The sequence below is a fragment of the Heterocephalus glaber genome, unplaced genomic scaffold (genome assembly GCF_053883595.1).
Source record: "Heterocephalus glaber isolate CG9 unplaced genomic scaffold, H.glaber_assembly_v1.0 deba00001662, whole genome shotgun sequence".
Lineage (NCBI taxonomy): Eukaryota > Metazoa > Chordata > Mammalia > Rodentia > Bathyergidae > Heterocephalus > Heterocephalus glaber.
Window position 1 is genome coordinate 12,854,860 of NW_028258403.1, and position 22,716 is coordinate 12,877,575.

At 35.3% G+C, this 22,716-nt stretch overlaps 1 protein-coding gene across 10 annotated transcripts in view; it reads left to right on the forward strand.

Annotated features, from left to right (window-relative positions):
• The window catches only part of Nubpl (NUBP iron-sulfur cluster assembly factor, mitochondrial), a 256,602-nt gene that overhangs the window by 209,090 nt on the left and 24,796 nt on the right, over positions 1-22,716 (forward strand). For all 10 annotated transcript variants that reach the window (XR_002389119.2, XM_087197254.1, XM_087197253.1 and 7 more), the window contains one exon: positions 13,603-13,688. Coding sequence is in view for 9 of the 10 variants with exons in the window: in XM_087197254.1 (XP_087053380.1) it covers positions 13,603-13,688 (86 nt within the window). In the remaining variant the exon portion in view is untranslated. The remainder of the gene's footprint in view (positions 1-13,602; positions 13,689-22,716) is intronic.

A 22,716-nucleotide genomic window follows, 5' to 3' on the forward strand; every position in this document is an offset into this window, starting at 1 on the left:
ACCCTAATCTGCATAACTTGTAAAAGCTATCTATTCAAATCCCTACCCTCTGTCATCTTCCCCAAACCCTTCATTATTAATCATTTCTCCCTCTTTGGAATTACTGTAGCATATTATTTGGACCACTCCTCTTGTACTTGTGATATTTTTCATCCAAAACCTGCCCACCTTGTTACCCTGTCTACCCACAGCTGCTAGCTGGGAGGCTAGGCTATGTGATGTTCATCTTTGTGTTTCTCACATTTCCAAACTTACTACCTTATTGCAACTCCTCAGGAAAAAAATTAATGAATGAATATTTTATCTTTATGTCTATATTATTTTTCCATTAGGCTGTAAGCTGCTTGAATGCGAATTTTTTCCTACTCATCCTAGTATTTCTTAGAGTACCTTGGGTGGTAGTTTATGCAAATAGTATTGACTGAATGAATGAATGACAAAGTTAGGCTGGCCTAGTTATCACTATTTATATGAAAATATTTCTTCCTCTTTGTCTTTCTAACTCATTCCTGTGACCTCCCCAAATGCATTCATTCAAGTACTTTTTCTATTGTATAAGTTAAAGGAAGCAGTTTTTTAAAAGCATATATTTTATTTTACTTCCCTTTTGAGAGAAAAATACTTTAATTTTAGGTATTTAATTATGCTATCTTTTTTTGCTGTCTTATATATAATACTTTGTACTCAGTTGATGCCTTGCAGAATTTTTTTCATTTCTGTGTCTTCAGATAATAGTGTGTATGTAAGCCCATGATATTTGGTTACATGCAGATATTACATTTCTAATGAGAACCACTAGCTGTGCTCCATTGTAAGATAAAAAGTCTGTGTATTACTTGCAGTGATGTTTATGAAGGTGCTATCTCTTGACTCTAACCTTACCTGTGGAACACCTGCCTGCCACACATAGACTTGCAAAGATCAAGTGAGATAATGCAAAAGTTTACTCAAACACTTAGGGCTTTTGGGGAGGTTAGTGTGGGGGTAATTAGTGAAATGTTATGATTTAGAAAGAGCCTTTATATCAACATTGCATTTCTCTAAGACATGTTGAGAATAAAATTAAGTGTTTTGTACTTGGAAAGAAACATTCTTTTGGAAAATGCATGGAGACAGACCTGTGTAAGCAAAAAGATCCTCTTTCTGAATGCTAATTAGCAACTTTTTGTATGTGTTCCATGGGTTGGATGACAAGCTTATTATAAGAAAAAACTTTAAAGAAAAAGTTATTCTGTTATTTGTGTTAAAAGTGTTGTATAGTAACAATAGAGAGAAATGTGTTGACAGCAATATTAGTGGCTAATGATTTTATATTTAAGTTTGTATAGACTACCTAATTGTTACATACAACAAGTATAGGCCAAAATAATATCTCGTAGTTGCAGTAATTACTGGAGGGAAAGAAACTAAGATAAAGAATGGGAAGTAACCAAATATAGTCTTTAGATTTGCTCTTGTCTTGAACTTACAAAGAGGAGAAGGCAGAATTATTAGCACTGGTTTTATTGTTCTTTCTCCTTTTTTTTTTTTGTTTGTTTTATTTTTGATGTGCGTGCATTTTTATGTATTTGATATGATTTGCTAGGTTTTTGGTTGTTTAGCTTATAAATTAGTTGTTGCTGTATACTGAATTGGGTAGATTTCTGTGGGTCTTTTTTAGAAGTATATGCTGATGTACTCTTTGAAATTATTGATCACTTAACTGCTTTTCCTAAGAGAAGATTAATTTTTCTTTGAGGAGTATTATAATTTCCTTGAAAGTTTTGAAAATACATGCATTGTTCTAGCATTACCTAAAATATTTTTCTTTCTTCCCTGCTATTTGGGGGGGGGGGGTTGAGACAGGGTCTCACTATACAGTTCAGGCTGGCTTTGAACCCACTATGTATCCCAGGCTGTCCTCGAACTCTGGGTGATCCTCCTCTCTCAGCCTCCCGAGTGCTGAGATTACAGGCGTGCACCACCACCCCGGCTTTAACCAAAGATCTCTGAATGACCTTCTGAAGATTATCTTAGTTTGATTTTAACTCATGATATTAAGCAAAGAGTTTATGCTTCACATGAAATGGGTAAAGCATATCTTCTTTTTTTCAAGGATTGAAGTTTTAGTAACTCACTTATATTAACATGTTTGTGACAGGACCATAATTCATTTATCTCACTGCTGGGTAGTTTAAACCATTGGTAGTACATGCATGACTGTACCACGCATAACTGTACCACCCAGTGGTACAAGCCACCCAGTGGAACAGTCACACATATAACACTGGTGGTTCAGGCCAGTGGGAACATGTTAGAGTGTGTTAGTCAGGGTCATGGCAGGAAATAAAAAAGACTTAGCAATTTAATGAAAAGATTAGTTTCAGAGGTGTGGACAGCATCAAGAGACGCTGAAGTAACCAGGGACTTCAGTAAGACAGTAAGAAGGTGTAACCACCCTTCCACCTGAAGAAGCAAGGGAACAAACTATGTTAGTGGAAGCTGGTTATTGCTTGGGACCATGGAAAAGGGGCTGGACATATGGCCACTCTCTGAACTATTACAAGGTGAGAGGGAGTAGTATATGAGGTAGGTAATAATATTTTACCATTTTGCCCTCCCGTAGTCACATGTTGTGCTGATACCTCCTAGTGGCAAATCTCCACTGAGAGCAGAGGGCAAGGAAACTTGGGCAGTGGAGTTGTCCACAGCAGTCAGTCGCTGGGGCACTGATCAGAACTGAGAGAGGTGGAGGTTGAATCTAGGCAGAGCTGGAGAGGGGAAAAGTAAGAATGCAGCAATCAGAATAACTGACAGAGCTTCTCTTCTTCATGGTTGTCATTTTATTGTGAATTAGTGGTGATTTCTGCCCTCTAAAATTTTGTAAGCTAATATAATCAAGGAACTACTAATACAGTAGTATAATCAAATTAGTGAACATTTATAATATCATGAGGCAAATTGTCCTGTCATTAAACTTCTGATTAGAATATTTATATTGTATATAAGCAGTGATGCAAATATATTTTGTGTAGTGGAATTTGTTTGTTTGTTTGTTTCTTTGTTTGTTATGTTTCTGGGGATAGAACCCAGGGCCTTGCACATTTTTGGCAAGTGCTATACCATTGAGTACACTCCCAGCCTTTAAAAAAAAAACACTTTATTTTGAAACAAGGTTGGCCACAAACTTGTGATCTTCCTGCCTCAGCCTCCTAAGTAGCTGTGATACAGGCATTCACTACTACATCTGGTGAAAGTGTTTAATAGGATAGAATTAGGGGACAGAATTCCCCTTTACTTTATTCAGTAAAAATTGGTGGAGAAATGAAATTTTTAGAAATTGCTCTTAGAAGAGGAAAAATCTGCGCCGCTGAGAGGTTGTCATCATGGTCCCTTCTTTGTTCTCTTTTTCTTCCAGGGAATGGCACAGAAAACAGCCAGGCAGTTCTACTAGTCCTTATAGTCCATGATGTGGGCTGTTTGATTTCTTATCTCCTTGAAGGGAGAAGCTGCTGTGTATGGCAGAGTAGTCAGCTAGTTAATTTGCTGAAGTTTTGTGGGTTCAAGCAAAGCTGCCCTAACATCTGGTGTTGTATTATGATAATGAGATGATGTCCTTCCTGTCTGGGACTCCTCCTTTCTGCATCCCGTAGATAGAAGGAAAGCCAGAAGCCCGTTTGCCTCTCATTCATTTAAGTGAGATGGCACAGGAATTTTAAATTAAACCACTTTAATATTTTAGTCATTGAATAAAGTGAAAGGCACTTAATCTTGTGAAAGGTGTTGGGCCTATTGCCACAGTGCTTGAACTCCTATTACTTATCAACAGTTCCTGAGAAAAGACTGTACCTTTTCACTCTGGTATCTTTTCCTCCATCAGCATTTCACCTGGGTTAATCAATTATCTCTTTTACACAACACTTTAAGTGCCAACTTGGACAGCGGTTTTTGTGATGTGAAAACCCGTGAGTGATTGGAGGATCCAAAACATATTGTTGCAGTGTTAAATAAGTGAATGATGGTAGGCTGGCTGTTACTTAAAATAGTTCCTTGATTGTCTGGTATTTACTCTTTCAAACCAAAAAGAATATAGTGATTTCACTAAGATAAAACAAATAAAATCTTTTATTTTTTCAAATAATTATTTTCCTTTCTTGTTTTCAAATTTACAAAAGTAGTTTTTTTAAAAGGCATCTAATACTAATCTTTTCGAAAACCATTGAAAGTGCAAAGAAAATATTAATGCTATGTTTTCCCTATAATTTTATAATTTTAAAACTCAAACTGTAAAGCTAGAAACATGCTTGTACCTTAAAAGTGAAAGATTTAAGTCATAACTGTTCCTGGTATTCAGGGATATTAAATCATTATTTATGTTTTCAATTTCTAGAATAGAACATTAAAGGAAATAGTCAGTTTTTTCTCTGGTGCACTGTTTTTCCATACAAATGTTGGGCAGAATTATAATTAATGGATACTTTGTAAGAATTGCCTGATGGGGCCGGGGATTTAGCTCAGTAGTTCCACCGCCTGCCTTGCAAGCGCAAGGACCTGAGTTCGATCTCTGCTACTAAAAAAAAAAAAAAAAAAGAATTGCATGATGTAGACAGTTATTATTTGATTCATCAAAGTATAAAAATTCCCTCCAAAATTAATTTTGTTTTGTTTTTATACAAGTTGTAACCAACTGTGAAAAACTAGAAATTATATTCCAGGGTTTTATCTTTTAGGACATTCCTGGTGTTTCAGTCTGAAAATTCAGTCTTTGTTAGATCTGAAATCATATTTATTAATTTTATAACATCACTGCCTAATAACAATAGTTTCCTGCTGCGCAAGGACCTGAGTTTGATCCCCGGTACCAAAAAAACCCACAAAAAAACAATAGTTTCAGTCTGAAATAAAGAAGAAATAAACTCTTTAAGGCTCTAATATTTGGCTGAACATATATTACAGGTAGAAGTTATAGTAGTTATCAGTCGAAAGAAAAATAGCCCGAGAATTAATAACTTCTGGACTGTGACATTAAAAGCCCCAGATTTTAAAAGCATGTCCTCCTGGTTCTTATGAATATATAGTCAGCTTTCAGAATCACTTGTCTAAACCAACCATTTGATGTTTGGATTTCTACCATGTGGTCATCTACCCTGTGCTTGGACAGGAATCTTCTGAGATAGTTCATTCGATTTTGTAGTTGAAGAGTTTCTGGGTGTTTCCTTCCATGACCTGCCAGAAAGTAAAAATTCCTTTAGTTTTAAAGCTGAATGAATAGTATGATGGCCAATGTGTAATCAGATTTATATTAAAAGCTACTTTTAAACCCATTAAACACTGGGAAAAGTACAAGAACCTCAGTCTAAAAAGCTTTTCCATTTGGTTGTAGATGTTAGAAATTTGATCAGAATCTGAAGTATAGCTTTGAAAAGTACCTTCTCATCTTAACTATGATAATATTTGGATATGGGCCAATGCCTTTCTATATGAAAGTCAGTCTATTCCTCTGTCTTCTGAAATATATAGTACCTGGTAAATAAAGTTAGACAAAGAGTGGCAGTTCTCCTCTCTGGAATTTTTTTAAGAAAAAGAATGGGTATAAAAAGCATATGTTTCATTATTAAACAAACAGCCTTTAGTAGTGGCTTACTGCAGTCAAAGGGTAGGCTGATCTACACATGTATCTAACAAAATTTGAAATGCAAGAGGTTAAATCTAAGAGTTCAGTGTGAACAGACACAGAAGAGCAAGAGTTTTTCTAAGTTGTAGAGTTGTGTGTACAGCAAGTAGGCTTCCCTCAAGGTGTTTGCTGATCAGCATAACCATGAATTCAAAACTAGAAAGACGTTAGGATTTTATGTTAACTTTATCAGAGGCATCAGAAGAGGGAAGGGAAGATGGGAATGAAAGACAGAATATGTGCACATGACAGAGCTCTCTGGTTCCAGCCTGCATTCCTTAAAATCTGTGGAAGCCTCATTTGTCCCTAGTGGTTCTTTAGAGAGAAGCAGCTTGGGTAGCTCTGGTTAATTCTTTGTGGCATCATTAAGAAGAAATGATTGGAAGTTCACTACCTTTTGTATCCATTGTTTTGAAGAACCAATTGTTGTCCCTAAACAGTAGGTGTGTAACTGGATTCCTTTGAAGAATTTGAAATCTTAATCTCTAAAGAATGGTATGCTGTCTCCCATCAGTAATGTTGAAATATTGTGGTTTCCACTAATTATTGTTTGATAATTTTGGGGCAGCAGTTAATGTAATTTATTTCTAAAATTTATTTCTTTTTTAAAAATAAATTTTATCTTATTTTATCCCATTACCCCCCTCCCTACGTAAAATTTATTTCTAAAGTGACCAAACTAACAAATCATATTTAAATTAAGAAAACATATCCTCTCTGTGACTGTAGTCAATTCTTGCCTCTGTTAGAAGCAAGCATAGAGTCCAAATCTGTCATCATTCCAATAATTAATTATTGCTATTGGAGCACAGTCTATGAGTACAGTTGAGGTGAATTTACCTTTAAATCATGTTTTACTTAAGCTGATACTAATATTGGTGGGCATTTCTTGATCTTACAGAAAATAATATTTATAATTCAGGAAGTTTAAGTGTGACAGAGGAAAAAGAGGAGAAGTAAAAAACTTCCAAAGCTAATCTATTTTATAGTTAATTTTAAAAATTGTAAATTTATTTGGCATTATTTGTGTTAAGCTAGCTGAAGTTGAATGCTTCTATTCTTTTCTTTCTTTGTTTTTTATGGTGCTGGAAACCTAACCCAGGGCCTTGTACATGCTAAACATACACTCTACCACTGAGTTACACACCTAGCTTCTGATTGTTTTCTTTTACTGTGAATGTATCACTAAATAAATCAAAGAGAATCAGTAGCTCAAATATTAAAGGCTCTGTGAACATTAAGAATAGCAGTTAAGGGCTGGGGATTTAGCTCAGTGGCGCCACATCTACTCGCAAGCACAAGGTCCTGAGTTCAATCCCCAGTACCAAAAAAAAAAAAGAATAGCAGTTAATATTTTTTCAAGTCTTAGTTGGTTTTACATTGATGTGCTCAGTAGTTGTAAGATATAGAATTATTCCTCCAGGTATAATTCTAAACAGGTTTTTCTTGTACATGTTTATTAGGTTCTAACATTGAAGTTCTCAATCAAGCATGAGAATTACATACAATCTATACCCTGGAGACAAGAGTGCATAGTTGAGCAGTTCAACACTGGTGTAATTATGATCAGCCTAAAATCTGGAATAATTAGTTTTAAATGTTTACTCCGAACTCTGACCCAAATCCAGATATACAGTTATATATTTTCCTCTTAATAGTCAAGAGAAGTAAGAATTAAGATGATACTCTACATAATTATTTTGTAAGATTTGTACATATTTGTCATATCCCAGGCAATCTTTGTTAGTATGTATCAGCTGATTTAAAAAATTTAGAAAGATTACAAGTTGAGAAATATATTTACCCTGGGATTTAGCTCAGTGGTTTCACCCCCTGCTGCACAAGCACAAGGACCCAAGTTCGATCCCTGGTACCCGAAAAAAAAGAAAGATGTTTGTGAGAAATATATTTAAACAATATTATTTGTCTGCATGTACACATATACCTTAGAAAATGAATGCAGAATTCTTAATAGGATTCTTTTTTTTCCCCCATTAAGTTTATTGGTACATTTTCATATACAATACAGTTACATTCATCATTGGGATCTTGTACCATTACATGAATCTCTTGGTTTATATTTTTTTTCCCCTTCCCTTGCCCTCCCTTCACCCCCTCCACTCTTCCCTATTTGCAAAGACCTTGTTTCCATTTTTTTTCCTCTTCTCATATTTTTTCCTTTCTCTTTTTTTCCTTCCCCTTCCCCTCCCAATTCCCCTGCTCTTTTAGACCTTTTCTTCCTGTTACACAACATCAGTTATACATTTTTAAAATTACAATATCAAGATCTAGGAGACATTACCACAGATTTTACAGAATTTAAAAGGATATAGAAAGCATATTACAAAAATCTTTTTTGAAATAAATTTGACAACTTCTAAGAAGTACCTTGGAAGACAAATTAATGAAACTAACTCTGGAGGAAATATAAAATTTGAATAGCAGCTATGAAAGAAAGTATATTCCTAGCTTGAAAACCTACCTATATGACAACAGCAGGCTCATAAACATTTTAACTGATAAATTATATCAAACAATTAAAGCAGAAAAAAGAAGGAACACTTCTCCCCTCATTTTAGGAACTCAACATTGTGCTAATCCTAAAACTGGATAAAGATAATAAAAGAAAAAAGTATGAACATAGATAGAAATTTGTTTAACAAAACAAACTTTTAACTTCATCTCCCTAATGAATGTATAATTTGATCTTATTATTGTACTGATTAGTACTTTTCTGATTCTAGAGTTCCACACCATTCCTTGTGCTATACTGGCTATTTATCATCTTCTTATGTCTACATTTTATTTGGGTTGTCTTATTAATGAGCTCTAAGAATTCTTTATATATTTTGGTCATAGGTTATATGCATTGTAAATATGGTGTGTTTAAGGACTACTTTTCATTTTAATGATGTCATTTAAAGTTCTAAATTTTGATGGAATCTCATTTATCAATTTTTTTCTTTTATACATCATGTTTTTTGTATCCTAGGTAGTTCTTGCCTACCCTGAATTCATAAATATTTTCCCTTATAATTTCTTCTTAAAGTTTTATACTTTTAGGCTTTCTTATTTAGGTTCATAGATGCCTTCAAGTTATTTTCATGTATGGAAAAAAAGGGTTGAGGTTAATTTTTTATATACGGATACCAGGTGTTCTAGTGCCATTTGCTGAAAACACTATCTCTTCCTCGGCTCTTGAATTGAGTTTATATTCTATAAAATGCTAATGTTAAATAATCTTTCAAAACTCAGTGGACCATATATGTGTGGTTCTATTTCTAGATTCTCTGTTTTATTCAGATGATCTATATGTCTTTCCTTACACCAACACTGCTTTGATTACTGTAGCTTTAGAAGAAGTCTTAAAATTAGGTACTAAACGTCTTCCAACACTGTTTTTTTTTTTAAACTTTTCTAGGTCCTTTGTACTCCTACATAACTTTTAAATTTCAATATCCAATTCTTCATTTATAGCAAGTATACACAGCCCTGAATTTTTATATATACCTTGTGTTTTCTAATCCTGCTAAATTCAAGTACAAGTTCTAGGGGCTCCTAGAGATTTCTTAGTATTTTCTCTGTAGATGATCATTTCATCTACATATAAAGATTTTGCTTCTGCCATGCCAATCCTATCCTAATTGTGTCATTTTATTGCCAGACTATTTTGGTGGGGACTAGGTTTCAAAGTTTAATGGACAGATAAAGAGTAAGCATATCTGCCCTTGTTCCCCACCTTAAGGAGAAAGCATTGTATCTTCTCCATTTATATAAGGCATTCTCGCTGGAAGTATGGAGTACATGTCTTTAATCTGTTGAGAAGTTTCTGTTCTACTTCTAGTCTCCTGTTCTACTTCTAGTTCTACTTCTAGCTTTTACCACGAATAGCTGTAGAATTTAGTCCAATACTTTTTCTCCAACTAATGACAGGATCATATGGCTTTTTCCTTTCCTCTGTTAAAATGATGACTTTTGGGGGTGGATCTTCCAATGCTGAACCAACACTGCCATCCCTATAACAAAACCACTTTCTACATCCTGCCAGATCTGACTTCCAATACTTAATAGGATTCTTAACCACCAAAATAATCAACATGTATTGCAAACTAAACATTCTTTTTGCTTTGGTTGACATTTCCTTATGGTCAATAGAGGGAGCACAAGTTTTCTAACCCTATGTCACAGAATTGAAGTGACATCATTAGTGATGCTATAAAGGGAAAAAGTCTAAGCTTGTTCAGATTGGTTCAGGTTTCATATGCCACAAGAAAAATTAAAGTTTACTAGCCAAGAGCTATACAGATAGAATGTAACATCTAATTTTGGAGACCATCTCTTAAACTGGATTGTACACTACTAACAAGTTCCTTTAAAATTTTAAATTTGAAGTTATTAGGTGTAAATTGATTAAGGGTTAAATGTAATTTGAGGTTTTGTTGGTTGGTTGTTTATGTTTTATTTCCTTCTCATACATTCTAAATGTCATTGTAGTGCTGTTTGAAATGGTTATATATTACATTTTAGTACATCAAAAGAGGTAGTGATTTATGTGTGGATCAGGGTAGTGTTCCAAAGGTTGATTACACTGTGATTAAAGATATAGTTGTTAGTTAACAACATATATTTAGTATAAAAATCTTTTAACAAAATATCTTCTCCAATGTGGTTGGTAGACCCAATGAAATGTTTACATGTCTTGTGAGCATTTGATGCAACGTGAAAGATGATTATTGCCCTTATCAAAAAGTTATTATGTTTGAATGGTGCTATTAAGATAATTCTACAGAGGAATTCAGAGGGCATGGATGTTTATTTGTGATACTGTATTAGGGTTAAATACAAAGAAAACCAAGTTATTTTAATCTTTCTTCTTCAGATCTTACAGCAATCAGAAGAATGTCACTGAATATTTTTATAACACTTTTAAATTCCTTTTTTTTAATGGAGTAGCTCTTTAATGTAGGTTCATTTTGAGGAATTAGTTGAGATGTATTGAGATTTAGTAAGTTATTCAAGGTTTTATGGTTCATTAACAGTGAACAAAATCAGAATTCAGAGCTCTTGACTCCTAGTTTAAGGAGTTAACTAAAAGTTAAGTTGTAGTAAACTGGGGTACATGATTCTGAAAATATAGGAAAATTGCTTAATTATTAACCTTTTATCAAGTGCCTAATTTGTGAATGGTCATGAGTTTTGCTTGATAAAAATATAAAAATAAACACAACTGTCCATTATGCTTGTCTGTTTTCTATTGCTATAACAAAACACCTGAGGTGGAGTATTTTATAAAGAAAAGAAGAGTATTTAACTCACAGTTTTAGAGGGTGAAAACCTGAGATCAGGCAGCTCCATCCATTTGGCTTCTGTTGAGTGCCCTCTTGCCTGCATCGTATTGTGGTAAATAGCATGATGATGTGGGCAAGAAGGGACCATGTATTGAAACAAGAGGTCAGAAAAACTTAGGAATCAGGCTCTCTGTCTTTTATAACTTACTTTTATAGGGACTAACTAGGATCCCACAAGAACCACCTAATCTCTCCTGAGAGTAGCAACTCGGGACTTAATTGTCTTCCACTTATTAGGCCCCCACTCTTAAAGGTTCTATCATGTCAATGCCACCAGACTAAGCTTTCAACAAATGAAGGAATACCAATCACATCCAAATTGTCGTAACACCCATGAAGCTGTATTGTGTCATAATGATACAGATAGTTGACAAGAATATTTAAAGCATGTTTATATCATATGAAAGCTAAGATTACTTTTTATAGTAAATGAATAGAGCACCTCCTATATATCTGTATATAGTCAAGAAGATTTGGAGAAATTAGCCAGGGATGTTCCCCATGTATATCTGAAGAGAATGGCTCTGAGATTGAGAGGCAATACTTCTTTGAGGAGGAGACATTTCACATTCACTGAAATAAGTTATGAGAAGAGTCAGATTGAGCAAGGATAGTGTTGGAAATTTATGATTAAGAAGGAATGCTGAATCATATAATGAGAGATAGATGAGATTTTGGAGACTATCTATTGTATGCACTAGTTTCACGGCTAAGGAAACTGAGACCCAAAGTGATTCTAAGTTATTTGCCCAAGATTAGTCAGTCATATAGCTAGATGAACTAGATATGAATTGGATTCCTTCAGATTGGTTGGGAATTAAAAAATAGTAAAACAGATTGATAGAAGAATCTAGAGGATAGAAGAAGTGAAAATATATTGTATGTTTAGAGTATAATCTTTTCAGAGATATGAAATCTGTCACTCTAAGAGAGAGAGGAAAGAACTGTTGACTGTTTTGGTTCTTACACAAGGTAAATCAAAATAGAAGAATGTAGCAATCCATGGCACAATTTGTAAAGTAGGATGAGCTGTTTGATGACATGTAGGAAAGCAATTTCTAAGTTATTTATAAATAACAATAAATATATTAATGGTGATGACATTATCAACAGCTACCATTTATTGAATGTTAGGCATCATATCAGTCATCTGTGATCTAAGTATTACTGTGCCATTTTGTAGATGAAGAAACTGAATCCTCTTATGTTTGAATTCTAAAGCTGATGTATCTCAAACTTGAGCAATGAATATAGATTTTCCTTCTAAAGGAAAAGTAATTTTCTCCCCCACTTCCCATATTGATTTATTTTTGCATAAAGTTTCTTCACTAGATGTATATACAAATTCCTTAAGTTTATAGCTGTTGTGATTTAACAAACTAAACAAATAAGTCAAATACAAGCAAAACTTACAAAATTAATATGAAGGAGAAAGTTTTTGCTGAAATGCAAATGCCAATTGCAAGAAGAACTTGTAGCTTTCTGTTGCATTGGATTTTTTGTTTGTTTGTTTGATTGATTTTAGCATACTTATAATACCATGTGCTTTGTGATAACTTGGTTTTCCCACCACTTTTCTCTATTCTGACTTCAAAATATCCCTGCAATACGGTGTTGGTGGTACAATGGTGAGCATAGCTGCCTTCCAAAATATCCTTGTAGTTAATACTTTGCAATATCATTTGACCTTCATGTGGTATAACCAGTTATTTACTGTTAATCTTTTCTGTTTCTATTAGCTGTGATAAAGTCTGAATACCAATTTAACAGTTTGGAGCTCAGAAAAGTCATGGCATTGTGTTTTTGTTAATAAGGTGATGATCAGCCATGTGATCTATAATATATTCATGTTAATTATTTTTTTAGGTTATTGTCTAGAAGAAATCACAAAATTTAAGAAATTTACAGACTCTACCAATCATAAACAGGCATTTGTTGCTTCCACTTGAAGAAAAGTTGCATTGCATTTTCCTTAAAACTGTGTCTCTGTAGGTAACAGTGGAGATCCAGAAAAGCCCCTGACACCATCACTTCAGCACTGCCTAAATTCAGGACACCACCCTTTTGTCTGAATTTCTGCCACAGCTTTCAGTTTAATGCCCACCAAACTGTTCTGAGCTTTTACAGTTTAAACTTTTGGGGTACAGTTTAGGAATTAACTGTTTTTGGAGACTCTCCCCTATCTCCTTATCTTTTGCTTCCCCACCCTAGCAGTCATAGATCACTATCTTCTTTCCCAGGTAGCTCTCTTTCTTATGCATACCTCTGTTGTAATACTTAGCATTTTGTGTTAAAATCTTTGTATTTTGGTTTCCCAAGTAGACTGTCAACTTCTTGAAGGTATGGTCTGACTGTATGTGAGATAGTCCTTTTATCCAATTTTGATCTTGAATCATGGATAAATCAATTGTTGTTTTAGAAATGAGAGGTCAAAGGTAGCTAAGAGCAAAGTAGACATTTCCTTATCGCTCTTACTCATTTATGTAAAATGTATATGAATTAGCTAATATAGTAGATGAGCATGTGAACAACAATAATATTGGAAGCACTCTTTTAATAAAGAATTTAAAGGTAGCATCATTTTATTTATCTTTTGGCTAGGTGCTGTGATTGTCTCCACACCCCAGGACATTGCACTAATGGATGCACACAAGGGTGCTGAAATGTTTCGCAAAGTCCATGTACCTGTAAGTATTTACAGCTTCAACACTGAAAAATATGAAACTCTTCTAAGAGAAGAAGCAAGTTATTTACTCCTGTGCTGAAATCTTTGTGAAATTCCTTGTTCATCTTTATGGTTACTTTAAAAACGCACTAGGTAGAAACATGTCTACATATTAATGCAAAAGAGTTCTGAAACTTGTTCAGGTATGAGCTTTCTTAAGAAGTGCTTCCTCTTTCAAACACTTGTAACTATCACTGACCAAAAAAAAAAAAATTCTTTTAGGAAATTATTTAGGTAAATAAACTTGAATTGTGCAAAAATAGATTTTAAAAGATTACTTTTTTCCTTTTGTCCTCTGGCATATTAACCCATTGATAACCCAGCTTCTTCTAAAAGGTATTGCAGGATTTTCCATACCATATGACAAAATAAAACAAAGTAAAATATTTTAAAAATAGACAATAATTAAAGCCAGATGGAGTCATAAGTAAAGTCAGTCAACAAATTGCATGCTATTAAGGAACTTAAATACATGCCAGTGGTATGCCATAAATTTTCTAGCAGCCAATTTTCTCTTGGATACACAAGAGAAAGAAAGCTGAAACCAGAGACATATCTTTGCTAGGTTCTCAGAAAAAAAGAAACTATATATGTATTGGACACACTGTCATCACTTTCTTTACAGGAAATAGATGGTGTTTCCTTCTAGTATGCCTCAACAAAAGCAAGGGGAATTGTGACAGAGGACAAGTAGAATAAGTATTTCAGTACAAGGCCAACGTGTATGTGGCTCTCTAGTGGCCTTGCTTAATTCAAGGACAGATTTTAGAGTTTATAGGCCAGAGCTCCCTAAACTTCAGCCCATGGACTAGCTTCAGGAGTCTCATAATTTTTCCTCATTTTCTCCACCACAGACTGTTCATTTGTACTTGTTTTCATGTGAAAAGAATTCATAACTAAGGATAGAGCTCAGTGGTAGAGTGCTTACCTAGATGCATTAGGTCCTGGGTTTTATGCCTTGTTGGGCAGAAGAAAAAGAAAGAAGTGAAGGGCTCATTCACTAGCAGTTAAAATTGTGATTAGTAAGTAGTATAGGAACTGTTGTCTGTGTTTTGATTTTTTTAGCTTGGAAAATTTTTCTCTCTCTTTTTTTTTTTTTTGGTACTGGGGATCGAACTTGAGTCCTTGCGCTTGCACAGCAGGTGGCAGGGAAACCACTGAGCTAACTCCCCGGTCCACAGGATTTTTCTTCTTCTTCTTTTTTTTTTTTTTGGTATCAGGGATCGAACTCCGGTCCTTGCACTTGCAAGGCAAGCGGCGGAGCCACTGAGCTAAATCCCTGGCCCTACCTTGGAAAATTTTTAAACCAAATGGCCACCTCAGACAGAATGCTTTTTCTCTGAAGTACCTAGTTTAAGCACTGTGACTTCATATTATATCCTCCAAGATAAACTAGACACAAGTAATACCTACCCAGATAACTTGATTGGCTACTTATTATGTAAAGTTTTAAAATATAAATCAGCAAAAGATTTATTAAAGAGAGGGCTAGCTATCAAATTATGACACTGAGTTAACAAGTAATCTAAATTCTTCTTTCTGTTAGAAATTAGATAACAAGGCTGGCCTGTTAAGACCACTTGAAGGTCAGGATAATAGCCATTGTGTCTGCATGTAAGTGAATGCTCAACTCCTCATTCTGTAAGGTGAGGATAGAGGTATAACTAGCTTACTCTAAAGCACCATGAAACCCTTAAGGGAAAAAATTTTAAAAGGAGCAGGAGTTAGAACTTGTTCTTATTTTACCCCCCTAGATAATATTATTTTGTATGCCGACAGGTCATTTCAACTGAAGTTGTCATCTGAGGTAGCAACAAGGGCAGGCCCTACTAAACTACCAGACTTTGTTATTTGAGAGTCTAATGATGATAGCTGCCAAATTCAACAGGTATACCTTTTAGGTCAGATGTTATTTTTACTTACCTGTAGCCCTTTAATTAAGAGCCAGATAATCTCTTACTGTTCTGACAGATTTTTCTCTAGACTGTTCTTATATCTTGAGAATAGCTCTCTTCCCCCCCCCCCACTTTTAAAAATTATTTGCCCTCCAGGCTGCACAGATACTCAGTAATGCTTGTGAGTCAGTGAGTGAGAACTTTCTAGCCATGAGCTCTGTATGCAGTTTGACAGCCATAGTAAGCTACATTGAAAAGGGAGTTTCAGTCATAAGTGAGAAGTGGATTTGATGACTTCTGAGATCCCTCTGGCTCTTAAAATCCTCAGTCTAAGTAATAATAAAATGTTTGAAATTAGTGTTCCATAAATGCAAAGGAGATGTTTTGCTGTATTTCACTTTATTCCATTTTCCCTCCTTGGTTTTTAAGTCTTGTTCTCTATTTTCCCCCCTTTTGAAGTGCATTAGTTACTATGGAAACAATGACATCATTGGCATTCATTGGTATGGACAGAGTTTAGTAACATCTGCAAGAACATTTTGAAGTTAATTTAAATGATTTAACATTCTGAGCATAGATAGGGAAAGGAAGAGATGAACTATAAAATTTTTCATTCTCTGACTGAAATATCTTTGTAGGTGTAGGTAGACTTTTTAAATAATGAAAATGTTTGGTTTTAAACATTTTTAATAATGAGTAGGTTATATGCTGTGTCATTCTCACTCATTTTTGTTACCTCCTTTTACAGGGGCGTTCCAGGCACCTTGATTTGGTGCCCTGCCCCAATCATTGAGTTTTTGTGTCACAGGAATTTTACTATCCATCCCTTCTTTCTTTGGTAATCTCCTTTTCAGTTCCTGAAGAATCTTAAGGTATATTTTCTGTATTCCTTCATCACATAAGGGATCACTTAATTTTAATTCCACAAATAGTTATGTATTCCACAAATATATATTTACTGATATTGAGTGCTTTAAGTACTATGATACCCTTCCATTGATGATTTTTAAAAAAGATGAAGCAGGACCAGGGATTTAGCTCAGTGGTTCTGCTGCCTGCCTCAAAAGCGCAAAGTCCCGAGTTCGATCCCTGGTACCAAAAAAAATACCTCCAAAAAAGATGAAGCCTCTTTATTCAAGTATTTACTTTCAGTTCTGAAGACAGCAAAAATACCTTCTCTTCTGGACTATCAGGATGACTGCATGGAAAAGCCATGATTTTTTTTTATGTCCCTATAATTTTACATGGTGATCCTTTGCCTGATAGGTTACTGTCCGCTCAGGGAACTTAAACTCATTTTTCAGATTTCTGCTCAGGCATTACTTCCCCTAGGAAGCTTTCCTCAACATGCCAGGAAAAGTTAATAATCCTTTCTGTGAACTATTTGTACATTTATCTACTTTGGCTCATATCCCATAGCAGTTTTACCTATCAGTATTTACAGAAGAACATGTTACTGGATGGCAAAAAAACATGCCATAAACATCCTTAAATGCTCACATACCTGCCAGATACAGGTGTGATCAACACTTTGATCTAGAATGTAATACCATCTGTGATCTGCTGTTCCGTTTTCCCCAGGTTCATGAGCTGCTCTCACTCACATTTTCTCTGCTACGACCAAACTGGTCTTCTTGTACTTCTTTGACTTTTCTAAATACCATTTCTTTCCTCAGAACCCTAGGCATGCCATTTTCCTCCCTGAGATCATTTTACACCCGGTAAATCCTTTTTTGCCCTTTGGTACTTAAAGAGCTTTTCCTCTGGGACACTTGTCATAGTACTGTTAACTTGGTGTGTTGGTTAAGAAAACTCTTGTTGCTGAGACAAAATATCTGACACCCAAAGTAAAAGAGGAAAGCTCACAGTTTGTAGAGGTTTCAGTCCATAATTGGCTGGCTCCAAGGCAGGGTGGCACATGGCAGAGGGGCATCACAGAGGAGAAACAGTTCATGGCACCCACAAGGTAGCAAAAGAACAAAAGAGCTTAACAGCATCTTTCTGCCCCTTTTATCCCATTTGGATTACAGGGATTAGGGCGGTGTCAAACCAGTCATTCACAGGTATGATTTAGTAATCACATGCCCTTAATACCAGCATTACATATTCCAGATTCAGCTACCACAGAAGAAGAAAACCCCGTCTCATCCGCATGAGGCTTTAGGGGTACATCTAAATAGAAACCATAACACTTGGTGAACCTTTCCTGTCCTACATCCAGTCACATTGCATTTTTCCTTTTGTAACTGTTAATCACGTTTGTCAGTACTTTTACGTTTACAGCACCATACTGCAAATGTAGGGATCACCTTCCTCTCACACTGCCTGAAACATGTAGCTGCTCACTCAATACACACTGGCTGAATGAATGGAGTAGGATTTTACTAGGTAGAACTATGGACTAGAGAAGGTGGGAATTCAATCAGAAAAAAATCAAGAAAACACAAATTATGTCCAGGATTATTCAGTTCATCTGTAGTTAAGGTAATATATATCTGGGCGTGTCTTTGTGAGGCCAAGGAATTTTCTTCTTAAGATTATAAGGGGAATCCATAAGAAATGGTGAATAGGAAGTAGACATAATTAGGATGGAGCTTTAAAAAGTCTTGTTCTGGGGCTGAGGATTTAGCTCAGTAGCATGTGCCTGCCTCGAAGGCTCAAGGGTCGGGGAGTGTTCATCTGGCGAAGACAAATAGAAATGACAGGCACCAGAAGAGCATGGAGACAGTAGAAAGGATTTCCAGTGGTCAGAGTTATTCACACTGCAGGTTGTGACCCACCAATAGTTTGAAAATCAATACAGTATCAGGGTAAATTGCTCTTAGGAAGAGAAAGCCTTATTTTATAAAGATTTTGTATCAGTATGAACATGCATGTATGTACATTTGTATTGATCAAGATGTAAAATATTTCTCTTACCAGGAAAACAGTCTAAAAAGTTGGAAAAACTGATGTAGGTGATAGGCAGTGAAAGTCTGATTTAGAATGACGGTGAACATGGAAGGGAGAATTGAACATACCTGATATTTTGAAGGAAGTCTTGACAGGCTTAGCAGTTGATTACATTAGGTAGTGAGGTTCAAATCAAAGAAACAGAATTCAGCATAATTTTGAGAGTTATGTTGCCATTAATAAACCTACTTACAGCTGGTTTTCTGCCTAGGATGACACTAGAAATAAGAGGTTAGGTTCTCAGTCATGGATCTTTTCTTTGTCTTGCAGCAAATATATAGCTTAAAGCCTAGGGCTGGTTACTGAACTTATTTATTTCCAAATAAATAATTCTGAAAATTCTTTAACTATTTCAGCCTTGTAAATAACTAGAGAGAGAGAGACAGACAGAGAAATTTTATTTTTTTCTGTGGTTTACTTTTTCTACTGAAAAAGAAAGCAAAATCCTACTATAGAACTTTTTAGTATTTATAAAGGTTAATGATTATATTTCTCTCATCTCTTTTAAAGACTGATTATATTCCTTAAAAATTAGGTTATCTTCGAGCCTCAAGTATATGATTGCTATCAATATTTTTTTGACATTTTCCATTACCAAAGATCCCACAAGTTGCTATGTGGAACACCTTCTTGGAAATGAGGATTGTGGTTTGTTATTTTTCTGGCAAAGTAATTATTTATGGCAATACATTATTTTTTTGAACCAAAAGTTCCACATCTTCACCTTTGAATGGCTTTAGAACTCATGTGTTTGTGATGCTGATCACAGAGCTTTTTTAACATCTAGTTTGTCTTATTTTACCTAATTTTTTGGCCTACCCACAATAAAAATTAGAAAAAGACAATCTTACCTGAAAATGAAGGCAGATGATACATTTATTCTCTCTTTTTCATCCTTGAGCATATTTTTCCTCTGATTATCACGTGGTCTCACTTGATTCTCTGGGAAATTTTTTTACCTTTGATGTTTCTATGGTTTAGATGTTTTTTGTCCCCCAAAGGTTCATGTGTTTGAGGCTTGGCCCTCAGTGAAGTGGTGGATTATTTGAGAGGCAGGAGGTGGGAGGTCCTCGTGGGAGGTCCTTTGGCCTTTGGAAGGATGCTCTTCGAAGGTGTGATGGGAGCCTTGAGCTCTCATGAGAGTGAGTTATAAGAGCAAACTTGACCCCTGAATGAGTCGCTGCCTCCTAGTTTGGCAAGGTAATCTCTCCCTCTTCCACAAGCTCTTGCCATGTACCATGAGGCCTTTGTCATGCCCAGGATGTTGCTGGTGTCATGCTCTTTAATCGCTGTGAACTAAATAAACCTCTTTTTTATGTTAGCCCAGCTCAGGTATTTTGTTATAGCAATGAAAAACAGACTATTACAGATATAAAGAATCTTTTAGTATTTTCTTTGGAGGCTTTGCAAGGTGCTATTTAAATACTTTTTTTAGGAATACATTTGAGTGGTTTACATATGACGTATCACATGTGGCTTCCTTCTTCACAATTGGTTAATTTTACCATTTTTAGAAGAATGACTTTTTTAGTGATAACCTTTATAAGACTATATAGCATTCTGCATCTCTGCCATAATTATATCTAAGAAACTAAAAATATATGCTCAACTGTGTCTTTCCACAAGATCCCCTCAGAAGTCATGCAAACTAGAATACTATGTGACTTACATGAATTAGACTCATCAACCCAGTAAAGTAGAGAACTTTATTTCCCCCATGTTGTGGTTGATAAACTCATACAAAGCTATCCATTTGTTTAGTGGGGCATCTTCTGGTCTCCTGTCCCAAGAAGTCTGCTTCTTTTAACAGCCCACATTTTTTTTTTTTTAGTACTGAGAATCAAACCAGGGCTTTGTACATGCTAGGCAAGCACTGTTTCACTGAGCTATAACCGCAGCCCCTGAATCCCACATTCTTAATTGCGGCTTCTGTGGATGATTCAGAGTTGAGTCTTAGTATTGTGGCCATCGTGGACTACCACAGGTTAGCACTTCAATGGATATAAGAGGTGTCTTTATCATATTTGCTCATCCTTGAGTTTTGATTGTTCAGGTGGATAAGTAAAGCCAGAGGAAAACTAATGGATTGAAAATGTGGAGGAGTTAAAGATCTGTCTTCACATTGATGGAACAAAATATCTAATACCCATAAGTTAAAGGAGGAAAAGTTCATTTTAGCTCACAGTTTGTGGAGATTTCAGTCCATAGTCAGTTGGCTCCAAGCCAGGATGGCATGGCAAAGGGGCATAGCAAGAGGAGAAATAGTCCATATAACATGGCAGGCAGGAGGCAGTGAAGCAGCAGTATTGAGCTTCCCTTTCTCTTTTATTCTTTTTTTACCCCCTTTTATTCTGTTTAAGCTACAAGCCTATTGATTGGTGCCACCCACACCCAGAGTGAGCCTTCCATTATCCACATACAGAATTATACTAAACCAATTTAGTTATCACATACCCTTAATCTATATTCATACATCCTAGATCTAGCCACCTTTGAAAAGCCCCACCTATGAGTACAGGAGGCTTTGAAGGGCACACCTAGATACAAGACATTACAGAGTCCATGGCTTCTGTTTTGAATCGAAGGAAGTATGCTGAGGGTGAAGGGGACCAGGAGTTCCTTGTCCAGAAACTTGGAGAAGAGGATGAAGTCTAAAACTTGACTGTTGTGCCTAGCGACAAGATGATGGTTCAGATAAGACCTGCCCTGTAATTGTGCTCTTGATTATTAAGTCAAATTGCTCTACAAAACTATATTGACTTGCCATTTTCTCAGGCCACCTAACTCCATGCACAACATTCTCTAGTCCATTCATTCTCATTTTATTTGGTAACTTCCACAAATAAACTGATGCCCTAGGTAGTTTGAATTTTGGCTTTGTTATTTACCATGTGATCTTTAGCAAACAATCTAGTGTCAGGGTTCCCTTCCATGAAATAGGGTAATACCCATCCTACTGGTCATTATGCCAGTTCAGTGAGTTTATATATCTGGTACTTAGCATAACCTTAGGACATAGTAACTATAAATGATAGCTCTGAATGTAATTTTTATAGTGCCAGACTTTAGAAATCATTATAATTTCTCATTTTAGAGATTAAGAATTCAAAGTATAGTAGAGAAGTTGAGTTGCCCATCATGGGCTCACAGCTACTGACTTGGTCTATGAGAGGAATGTGGACACGGGCTTACCCATTCATTGTTCTTTCTGTGTCAGAATATTTCTTCGAAGAAATAAAACAAGAACACCCATCTCATTTTTGAAAATTATAGTATCTGTATACATGTTTCAAGTGTATAGCAAAACTGGTTCAAGACTAATGGAAAATTGAAAGACATTTATGAATCTAATGCATTTCAGTTATTATTATTCATTCTCTACTTAACAGTGAGTTAACAATGAGCTTTTTCTCCTCACTTTTCCTTAAAACATAGATTTTAATCCTTCTGACAGGTCCCAATCAGCAAGCATTTAACCTGATTGTAACCTTGAGAAATTGGATTATATAGTAGCTTGAAAATCTTGCTTGTTACTTGAATCTGGGTTTAATGCCAAGAAGAAATTAAAATTGAGGCCTTTTGAGCCTGCTTAATTCAATACATTTCGACACAAAAATCCAATATTCAGAGTAATGTTGAAATTTCAAGAGAGTCAATTTTTAAAAAGTTAATAAAGGGGCTACCCTTCTGAGCCAGTGATGGATTGGAATAACAAGAATAATATGTGAAATGTTTATGGTATCTGATGTTTGTTTTCTTTCAGTAAAACTAGCTGAGGTAAAAAGAAAAAAAGGAGCTTATACTTTGATGAGGCATTAAAAAATGATTGAGCATGCTTACAGCTGCATCTCAATAGCATTGTGTAAATTAAGCTATAGCAAAGCCCCTGTTTTCCAATGTTTCTGCTATCAAAGGATAAACACAATAGATCTGCAATAAACACAAACAGCTTAACAACATATAAAGTACTCACAAGATACAAGGTTTTTTTTGACAAGCGTCATGTAGATATGAGGTCTTGCCTACTTAAGAGAGAAATTTTTATGGCCAAAATTGAAATATAGATATTCTAATGTTCTTCCCTATTACACTGGTTTCCACCATTCAAAATTTCAATGATTAGAGAAGATCGCTCTTAGATAA